The 11,440-nt window shown below is 35.9% G+C and overlaps 1 protein-coding gene across 2 annotated transcripts in view; it reads left to right on the plus strand.

Annotated features, from left to right (window-relative positions):
• Positions 1 to 3,267: 3,267 nt before the first annotated feature.
• The window catches only part of LOC101211336 (NPC intracellular cholesterol transporter 1), a 55,498-nt gene continuing 47,325 nt past the window's right edge, over positions 3,268 to 11,440 (plus strand). For both annotated transcript variants that reach the window (XM_011658616.2, XM_011658618.2), the window contains exons 1-6: positions 3,268 to 3,450; positions 3,879 to 3,955; positions 4,174 to 4,273; positions 4,350 to 4,457; positions 8,946 to 9,062; positions 9,367 to 9,517. In XM_011658616.2, coding sequence (XP_011656918.1) covers positions 3,382 to 3,450; positions 3,879 to 3,955; positions 4,174 to 4,273; positions 4,350 to 4,457; positions 8,946 to 9,062; positions 9,367 to 9,517 — 622 coding nt within the window. In that variant the 5' untranslated portion in view covers positions 3,268 to 3,381. The remainder of the gene's footprint in view (positions 3,451 to 3,878; positions 3,956 to 4,173; positions 4,274 to 4,349; positions 4,458 to 8,945; positions 9,063 to 9,366; positions 9,518 to 11,440) is intronic.

Below are 11,440 nucleotides of genomic sequence, written 5' to 3' on the forward strand. Positions count from 1 at the left end.
TTTTCCTCAACTCATCATATATAGTCATACGTAGAATCATTATGCATTGTTAGCTACATCTTTGTACTATAATTTCCTCAGCTCAAGTATTTACCACACTAGCTCTTTTGTTGAGTTGCAGCTCGGGTAGTCTCAATACATTCAACAAGTTTTCATCAATTCCATCATACACAACGTGTTTTCCAATGCAGATTACACAGTAAGTAAATGAAGTTTCATACTAGATCACACAACAAGAATAGAGCATCTTATCCCACATTAAGTGTGAGGAATCTCTTTGCATAGGGTACACAAGATCAACTCATGTCATCATTTCAGTTCATATTAAATCTCAATCATTATAAATCACATGCATTTTAAGAAATGGGAAGACATAAGAGAAATCATGTAACTCAAATTCATTCAAGGATTTAAACACATTAGAAATCATTTTATTTTTTAAAATATTTTTAGGAAGAACCACTAACAATCAATTAGCTCGTTCGTTTAACTCCTTAGCCATGACTTCCATGCTCTTCCTTGCAATTTCTTATCAGATTCAAACTCATGATGAATCTCTGAAAATCTTGCAATTCTCTCAATTATTTCTCAATTGATATTAAACAATAAAATAATTTTAAAAATTGATTTATTAGAAAATTAATTTTAAATCAATTTTGGAAAAATCAAATTGAAATTCAATTTCAATTTGAATATTATTCTTAACAAAGGTGAAGAGGTGTGATTTTTTCCACCTCGTCCACTGAACATCAAGCAAATAAGAGATTTACAATATAATTTCTGATGAGATTACTTAGTTGTGAAAGTGATTATCGATCGAGATTGGATGAGAAAATTTGAAGAATTTAAACTAAGATTAATAAAATTGATAAAATTGAGATTTAACAAACTTATAATCTTAGAAGAAAAAGGCCTTGTCCAAACACTGATAAGGAGATTTCCTTCGCCTTTTTAGTAATAGTATCAATAAAAAAAAATTACATCTCAAAACGTGAACAAATGAAATATCTTTAAAGGATGTTTCCAACTTCTAGATTTCAGCTAACCAACACTATGTTTGTTGATGAATTAGATATCTTGCTCATCCATGTCTAATAGTATGTTAATAAACTAGAGATTTAATATTTTTGTACTAAAAAATATAATACTTTTGTTAATTAATGTCTCATCGATTACTAACGTACCTTATGACTTTGATATCGTGTTAATACAAAAAAGTTCGATAGACTTAACTTTTAATCATATTGGTTGAATTAATATATCAACATTTACAACTTTTTTAGGAAAGTTGTAGTTGGTAGCTTTTTGAGAATATGTTATAGCAAATATAACACATTGTTCTAGAATTTTGTAAATTAAATATGTCAAAATTCTCATTTTTTTAATATTTTTCATCTTAAATTTGTTATTATTCTTAAACTACCCCTCAACAACTTATTTCTTTTTTCCTTTTTAATGTCATAATCATCCCTTATTTCTTCTTCCACCTTTTAAGATCCTAATCATTATTTCTCTTATAAGAAAAACAATTTGTTTCTTTAACAACGTACGTATTTCTTCTCTCACTTTTTAAGACTTTAATCATCCTTTCTTATATGGGAAAAACAATTTGTTCTTCCTATCTTAGTCTAGATTTTAGTATATCAATGACACATTATTTCCAACATAAAATATAATGATTGTTGATCGGAGTAATTTAACTTCGTTTATGATTTTTCTCTACTTAAATGATGTGTATTTTAAGTTAAATCTGATTTCAAATGATTTTGTTTTATTTTTTTACGTTGGTTTTGTTTTGATTTTACTTTGTATTTGTAAACCTCGAACCCTAAGAAAACTGAGTTCTCTAAAGAACTTGGAAGGTTAGATTTTGAGTGAAGTTAAAATAGAAAAGTAAACTCAAGTAGTGTCATTCTCAGTATGTCATGGTGTAGGTGGGAAGAAAGAAAACTAAGGAAGGATGAAGAAGTTGAGGTTGAAGTTGTGATAGGATGAGAGAAGAAAAGTTGAGGAAAAGATGGTTGTTAGCCAAGTGACATAGTTTGAGTGTCATGGTAGCCAAAGTAAGTGCCTTGAAAAAAGAATCCCAGGGCAGCCTTGTGAGATCTTGGTCGACATTTGAGACAGAAGGTTAATCCTAGGAAAAAACTTAGTTTTGTCCGGTCGAAAAGAAAGACAAAATGCCCTTTACGTAAGGATTTCTGGCAGTCGTGTTCTTGGGCGAGATTGAAGATAGAAGACAAAAGTGTAATCTTGGAGGCCAATTCGTTTGTGATCCCAGACAAGATTGAAGACTGAAGTTCGATCTTGTGAACATCTCGGTGCTTGTTCGATTGAGATGAAGGACATCAAGGTTTTGGAGTTGGGTCTTGGGCAGTTTTGGACTCGTGTTCAATCGAAATTGGAAGCAAAAAAGAGAAATATTATGGTTCTCGAGCATGATTTCGGACATGTTTGCCCAAGAAAAATGAAAATCTCAGAGGATCTTGGACTGATGTTGGTCGAGATCACTTAATGGATGCACAACATACTAATTTTTAGAAATTTCTATCCAGCGAGGTTAGTGTTTTTCAAACGTAATGTGTGTTTTTAAAGTCGGTAGACTCATTTCTCACAATTTTCACTCCAAGGGCAAGGTAGAGAGAAGAGGGAGAGAGAATTTGAGTGGTTGGTGATTAAGTTTCTACATTCTATTTTGGGATTGTATATGCATGATTAATTTTATATTGGACATAATCATTGCATAAAATAAGAGGAGAAATTCACAAGTGGTAAGCTCACTTTCATAGAAATTCTCCTACTTGCTAGATAGAATCCCTTGCTAATTTGACAAGCGTCACACCTATGTGTAATTCTTGTCTATTTTGCAGACAACATACTTTAACTAAAAATTTAGGGTCAACATGCACTTACCTCGTCTAGATTGGACATCAACAATCAAAATATGTTAAACCAAAAATCAAATTTTTTTACTTTTACAAGTTTTATAAATTCCTTTCAAATAAGGTATAACACAATATGTCAACCAAAATAAGAAAATTAGCTAAACTGACACTTGTATAACAGTTCATGGATTCAAATCCTCAATCCCAATTATTCAAATCCTCAATCCCAATTCTTTTTTTTTTAGAAAGGTAAGAAAGTATTTGATACGTTAATTATAGTTCTAAAATTCTTTTTCAGTGGAGTAAAAGTAAACTGTAAATTTAACTACGGACTAGATTATATATAAAGATGGAAATTCAAAAAAGTAAAAGTAGAGGTTTCTCACCTTGCGTAACCAACAGAAAAGTCACCTCCGTCCCTCGTTTTCTTCGCTTCATCTTTCTTCTTCTCATCACACTCTCCGAAAAGCTGAACACTCGGCAACAAGCATCGACCATGCTTCTCACTCGAGGAGGATGGATGGCCTTCCGTTTGCGTTTCCCAATTTCTATTTTTCTGTTACAGGCGAGCTTGTTTTTCCTTCGCTTGCTTCTTAGATGGTTTTTTGGCTCTTGAATTAGATTTCATATTTGCTGGTTACGTTTGAAGTGACTACATATTTCTAGTTCTTTCTCCCCCTAGATTCTAGTGGGTTCCAATGAATATCCGTGTGCTTATTTCCAAATTGTACATTATTGATCTCTGACCTTACTTGTTATCTGATCGTTTCACCTTAATTATTAATGGAGAAAGTAAACTTGACTTGGAAGTCAAAATGAATTTTATGGGGGAATCAGAGGCCATATGTGCTTCATGATGTTTGAAATGATTGATTATGTTTTTTTTCTAGGTTATGGTGCATATTATTTGGTGATACTTCACGTGGTTGGTGTGTGTATGCGCGTTTTTTTTTTCAAGTCGTTAAAGTGGATATAATATTTTTGTTGGTGTAGATGATCTTCTTTGTATCTATGCTGATGAGAGGGGAGGCTGATTTATCTGTCCCTGTGCGTTCCGGTTCTACTTTCGGGTAAGGTCATCATAATCAGGCCACCGAATATATTACAAGTCAATTGGGTACCCACGTACAATGGGGATTTCTGTTTTATTTTGTAAATTTCCCTTTATGCTCTTTTTAGTTTTGAGATTTGAGATTCATGGTGCCATGTTTATCGTTGATACTAATTTCCAAATGACAGTTGGTATGGGTTGAATTTGACTTTATGTATTGACAATCGTTTCTATCAGGGAGAGACACGCAGCAGAGTACTGTGCTATGTATGATATATGTGGAACACGCAGTGATGGGAAGGTTCTGAATTGCCCTTATGGTTCGCCATCTGTGAAGGTCTTTATCTTTTAACTTATTCAGGATGTCTGTGCACAACTGTTCTTAAATGACCCCTGTTTACTATGCTTTGCAGCCTGATGAGCTGTTCTCAGCAAAAATTCAAAGTCTTTGTCCTACAATAAGTGGCAATGTTTGTTGTACTGAGGCTCAATTTGAGACATTACGGTCACAGGTTCAACAAGTGAGGCTCATCTCCCATTTTTGAAATTTGATGATACATAACTGCCTTTAATGATCATTCTTAATGAAATTGAGATACAGAACTGCATGGATGGATCATAAAAGGTTTGGTGGAATTGATTATTTTTTGCGTATTAATCTTTTGGCATGATCATCTACTGTTTCTTGATAGTTTATGAGCATGAGGCATATAGAATAATGTACTATCTTCAAGCTTTTCTTAATTAAGTGACTATCTGTCTCTTGGAATGAACTGTTTCTTGTCATGTTGTATGAGGTTATGTTGAAAATGCTAGCTGATTTATAGCTTGTAGATGCTTGCCACCTGATTTAGAATTATTGAAACCAATAGAACACAAAACACCGGCTTACGTGGAAACCTGAGTACCGGGTGAAAAACCACGAATCTTTTGTTATTATTTTCTGATGAGTTTACAATAGGTAGAATGAGAGAGAATCAATAGAAAACACAATGAGATAAAAAAGGAAAATATTTAGGGATTAGGGTAAATTTTTCCATAAACACCCTATGGGCCAAGTCCACAAATTCTAATACTCCTCCTCAAGTTGGGACGTAAATATCAATGAGGCTGTTAGGGCGGTGATCATTCGCACATATAAAAGAAAGGGCAGAAACGTCATTAACCAGCAAATAAATGACGAGGAAATGATTGGGGAAAAGATTGTGATAGGTAGGGCCCACGGGTAGGGGAGAGAGAGAGAGATATATAAATAGAACATTATGGGGAATGCTGTAAGTAGGGCTTATTTTTGTGTAAAAGCTACAAGAGCTAGGGGAGAGGTTTTCCGGCCATCCGTAAAGGTGCTGGGTATGTTATTACTGTTTTCTTTGTCTTGTACTTGGTGAGTCATCCTGTGGATCTTATTTTGGTTAAAGTAATATAAATAACAGAGTGCTGCCTCTGTTTTTAGCCCTTTGTTAGGATTGTTTATGCTATTTTAAGGTAGATTTCTGTTGGTGATATATAATTAAATTTGCCTTCAACCACTAGCTTAAGCTTTTGGATGAATTGGTGGTTTAATATGGTATCAGAGCAGGTGGTCCAGGGAGGTCCTGTGTTCAAGCCCCTGCATTGTCGTTTCCTCCCCCAATTAAAATCAATTTCCACTTGTTGGGCCTTTCAAATATTTCAAACCCAAAAGTGAGGTAAAATTGATTCCACTTGTTGGACCTTTCAGATATTTCAAGCCCACAAGTGAGGGGGAGTGTTGGTGATATATAATTAAATTTGCCTTCAACCACTAGCTTAAGCTTTTGGATGAATTGGTGGTTTAATAATTTCTAACAAATTGGTATCAGAACCAAAGAAAAACTGGGGGCTGGCTACACACTTAATGGCTCACAAATAAATGGAAGAGAGATTAGAGGGGATGAAAATGGAAGTATTGGGGCTAAAAGAGATGATGCTTGAACTTATTCAACTTTACGATGGGAGAAAAAGTCTCTGAATAATCAACACCATAGATTTGAGTAAATCCCTTTGCAACTAACCTTGCCTTGTATCTGTCAAGTGTTCCATCTACTTTGTATTTGAGAGTGAACACCCATTTGCATCCCACAAGTTTGTGTCCCTGGGGTAAAACACAAATCTCCCAAGTTTAATTCTTTTCAAGAGCATTCATTTCTCCCATGATAGCATTCTTCCATTTAGGACACTCTAAAGCAATGTGGGTATTTTTTGGTATTATGGTAGAATCAAGACTTGCCATAAAAGCTATGAACTGTGGAGAGAGATTATCATAGGAAACGTAGTTACAAATGGGATGTTTTGTACAAGACTTGGTACCCCTGTATGACCCTGTTCAACTTCATTATTATCGGTTTCTGCTCTGCCCTCAGTTTTATCACCACTGTTCTTTTCTTTCACATTTTCAAGAACAACATCAAACCTGTCATTTCTCACTCATTTTATTATCAGTACAAGGTTTAGTAGGGTTTTCCATACCTTAATCTCGAGGAGGTTCAGAGTCTGTGACTGGAGCCAATTGACTAGTAGGGGACCCAATTTTACTTATGAGATCTTTCCTATAGTACATTTTCCAGGGAACTTGGTTTGTGGGTAGGACTATGGAATGAGGATCGGAGTCAGATACGATACTAGGAGTAGGTTCGACAAACTCTAAGGTACAGTTAGGCTCTTCACTTACTCTCCCTTTGAAGATGGCTAATGAGAAAGATGGGTCGGTCCTCATAAAAATTAACATCTGCGCTGATGAAGTATTTCCTGGAAGATGGATGAAAATATTTAAAACCGTGCTGATGAAGGGGATAACCAACAAACACACATGCTTGAGCCTAGGGATAAATTTGGTTTGATTAGGGTTGAAATTGTGGACATATGCGGCACACCCAACACACGAAGGGGAACCACATAAATTAACTGAATAGAAGGGTAGGACTCCTTAAGACAAAATTTACCAAAGGAGGTAAGGGTGAAAGGTTCAATCTTCTGGAACCACCGTTCCCAAAGGAGGTAGTGACTTTGAGTGGACCCCAAATGTCACTATGAATAAGGGTGTAAGGTTGTGTGGGTCTATATGGTTGTGAGGGAAAGGAAACCAAATGTTGTTTTTAACTAATACACACATCACAAGATAGAGAGGAGACATCAATTTTAGAAAATAGATAGGGAAACAAATATTTCATAACATTAAAGTTTGGGTGAACCAACCGAAAAATTCATAACATACAATCATGTTAGGAAGTGCTAAAATAGGAAGAGAGTAAACTTGCCCTAAAGATAACTATTGGAGGTATCTTCATCAAGAATGTAAAGTCTCTCACTATGCTGGGCAGTGTCAATCATCCTTCCTGAGCTCATGTCCTGAAAAAACAAATAGCTTTAGGTAAGAAGATAACTTTACAGTGTAGTTCACGAGCGATTTTGTTATAGATAGCAAATTGTAAGAAAGTTTAGGCACATGCAGAATATTTTGGAAAGCAAGATCGTCAAAGGGAACCATTTGTCCTTTTGTAGCAATTGGGGTTATAGAGCCATCAACTATCCATATTTTTTCATTACTGGCACATGGGGCATAAGAGATAAAGTGCTCCGAAGAATCTGTCAAGTGATATGTAGCCTCTGAGTCTAAAACCCAAGGATTCTCCCCATTAACACTAATAAGCCCAATGGGACTGAGGCATACATGACTGAGCAATGACACCCAAAGTAGGAGTCTTGGTCTGGCTTGCAGTAGAGCCAAATGACTGAGAGGTGCTGGCAATGGTAGTCTCACTAACGTGGGCACGCCCTGAGTATGGTCTTCTTCAAGATAGACTTCAAAACACACTTCCATTAGGGAGGAAGAGGTCTTTTTCCAAGTACACGACCACAAACAATATCAAATTTGGGATTAAGCCCTACAAGAAAATTATAAATACAGTCAGCCTCCTCTAGTTTAGCATATTGTATACCATAATTTGGCGTGTCCCAAACTGTCTCCCTGCAAAAATCCATCTTTTGCCAAAGAAGGGAGAGCTTATTAAAAAAGGAAGTCACGTCTAGGGTCCTTTGTTTGCATTCGTCATTTGGCATTTTGACGCTTTGTGTAAAGGGCTTGAGTTATCTTATCAAGAACCCTTACTGGTGGCAACCTTCGAGGAACATCTTTATTGATTGGGACCATGAAAAATAATTTTGCCCATTTAATTTTTCTTCAATTTTTCTTCTGGAAAATTCCCTACAGACAATCTTAAAGAGCCAGTTATATAATTCAAAGGCAAATTAGGGAACAAAGTTGGTTCTTGGAATGCATCGACAACTCAGTTGGTTTGGAATGCGCTGAAGACTTGCCCGCTTCAACCCCTATCTGTTATGGAGTTGGTCAGTCTTGTTACCATAGAAAAAAGGTTGCTGTAAACGGTCAACGGACGGTGGCGCGTGAATGGACAGCTTTGACATATTTGCTGTAAAGGGTTGCTGTACGAAGGGCATGGGCGGCACGTAGGCCCACACGCTTGATAGAGGCGGCGCGTGAGGTTGATTCTGACCGTAGGGCTGCATGGACGACGTGCGAGGGTGGGCCCATTGTGACCGTCGGCTATTTCTGGAGCTGTTGAGCAACTTTTCCATGGCGGCGGTGGCGACTTTTGGTTCGGTTTGGGTTTCTTCTAAACTATTTTCTAGGGTTTTGTTGTTGCTTTTCTCTGATACCATATTGAAAGCAATAAAACATGAAACACCAACTTACGTGGAAACCCGTGTACTGGGTGAAAAATCACGATATTTTTGTTATTATTTTCTGATGAATTTACAATAGGTACAATTAGGGAGAATAAATAGAAAACATAATGAGATAAAAAAAGAAAAGATTTAGGAATTAGGTTAAATCTTTCCATAAACACTAGGGGCCTAGGGGCCTAGGGGCCAAACCCACTAATTCTAACAAGAATGTTTTTGCTAAGTTCGTGGCTTCTGTTTTATTTATTTATGTGTTTCATAAACACAATTGTTTTCATGAATTGCAGGCTATTCCACTTTTTGTGGGCTGTCCAGCATGCTTGAGGAATTTCCTAAATCTTTTTTGTGAGCTTTCCTGCTCTCCAAGGCAGAGTCTATTTATTAATGTGACGTCCATTGCTGAGGTAAAGCATGCTGTTTAGCTTTTACTTTAGTATTTGACAGCAATTATTCAATAGTATCATTACTGATGGGACAATATAATTCTGAAAAAAGAGCATTGGTGAACGAATGATTTCCATGGTTAGATGGGTTTCACTTTTATTCTAGTGTCTTTTCATTATGGAAACTCAAAAGTCAGTCATAAACCATACAACATTCTCTTCAGGATTAAACATTATGAATTGAGATATTGCTAGCTGTCTTCCTTTGAATTATGATGCAATTAGTAACTAGGGAACGAGCTTTACAAATGATGTTTATGCATAGGTTGGTGGAAGTATGACTGTGGATGGCATTGACTACTATGTAACTGAGAAGTTTGGAAAAGGTCTTTATGATTCGTGCAAGGATGTAAAATTTGGTACAATGAATACACGGGCCATAGATTTTGTTGGTGGTGGTGCTAAAAGTTTTGAAGGTAATATTTCTTGTATTGAGATTATCATCATAAAATATGTGCTTTATATATCGATGCGTCTGCTATCTATTTGACAAATTGCTTACCTATATTTCTTTTACATTGTTTGATATTATTTTTTCCTTTTAAGAGGGAAACAATTTCATGAATGAAATGAGGAGAATAAAAACTCCCAAAATCTCAAAGAGGTGCATTCAAATAAAGCTTTCTGATAGACCACCAGTTGTGGTACAATATAGCAGGAGGAAGAATCAAGGAATGACACGTGCAGACGATGATGGAAGTGGCGGAAGTGGAAACCACTTTAGTGGGGATCACAGTTAGTTATATGGAGGGGGAATAAAAGAGAGTAGAGGAGGAAAAGATGGGGGTGGTTAATCAGTTTCTGGAAGTGGAGGGCTGCAGTTCCTAGAGAGCAGGATTGCAGAAGTTGTTTAGTTACTATAATCTTAGACAGTTATTTCCTTTATATGTTTGGATGCTTTATTTCAAACTTGGTAATTGTCTGTTTGTTTTGAATTCTGGTTCTAGTTTGTTAATTTCTGTGTTGAAGTTTGTGATTAAGTGTGTTTTGAAGACTGTTTAAGTGTGGATACTTTGTTAAAGTTTGCTAAAGCTGGCTGCTTTTATTATGCTTTCTTTATTTGTTTTGATTGTTTGTACCTGGGATATGATGTTTGGCGCTATGCGGTGTCAACCTAGTTGAGATGCCCGGGTGCGCCTCTTGATCCCTCTAGGACTCCCTTGATTACTACTTCTTTATTGTTCTCTTTGTATAAATCTCTTATACCTTGAGTTCATATTAATAAAGAAGTCTTTGTTTTAAAAAAAAAAAAGTTTGTTAATGAAAATATAGAACACACATCTGGTGTTCTATCATTTTAGTATCAGAGACATTGGAATCTATGCAGCGTTTTCGCCATGGCTCAAAAGCGAATTGAGGAAAAGTTGGAAACGGTTGATCAAGAGATATCTGGCATTCGGGCAGAGTTACATGGATTACCATCTATTAAGGAAGATATTTCATTGTTGGCAAAAAGTATTGAAAGGCTGGGTGTTCAGGCTGAACAGCAACAACAGCAGCAACAGACTTTCATGAAATATATTGAGGGAATGACTAAGGGAAAGACAAGGGAAGAAATTCCAGAAGGTTCGTCCGACAAGAAAGAAACTATGATTGATGTCAGTGATTCATTTGTGATGGGAGGAAAATCTGAAGAAAAACACACCAAGTTGGAAGGAGAAGAATCTGTAGGGGACCAAAGCAAATTCAAGAAAATTGAAATGCCAGTTTTTGCGGGTGCTGATCCGGATTTATGGTTATTTAGAGCAGAACGTTATTTTCAGATACACAAACTTACTGAATCAGAGAAGATAACGGTGTCAATCATTAGTTTTGATGGAGCAGCTTTGGATTGGTATAGGTCTCGTGAAGATCGGGAACCATTTACCAACTGGGAAGATTTAAAGCAGAGATTGATTATTCGATTCAGACAGGTCATGAGGGATCAATCTTAGGAAGGTTTTTATGGATAAAGCAAGAGTTCATTGTGGATGAATACCATAATTTATTTGATAAGTTGGTGGCACCATTACCTTTTCTGCAGAAGGCAGTCTTAGAAGAGACATTTATGAATGGTTTGAAACTGTGGATCAATGCAGAAATGGAGTGTTGGGAACCTGTTGGGCTTGTCCAAATGATGAAGTTGGCCCAAAAGATTGAAAACCGAGAAGTGATAAGTATTAATATAATTAGATTATTCTTAGGAGATATTATTCTTAGGAGATATTATTCTTAGGAGATATTATTCTGGAGATATTATTTGATATTATTTCCTTAAGTGTATTTCTCTATGGTTATATATAGGCTTGTATCTCTATTAAGTAATTAATGAAATATAGATTGATTCCATAAAATCAACA

Source organism: Cucumis sativus, chromosome 6, assembly GCF_000004075.3.
Source record: "Cucumis sativus cultivar 9930 chromosome 6, Cucumber_9930_V3, whole genome shotgun sequence".
Taxonomy (NCBI): Eukaryota; Viridiplantae; Streptophyta; class Magnoliopsida; order Cucurbitales; family Cucurbitaceae; genus Cucumis; species Cucumis sativus.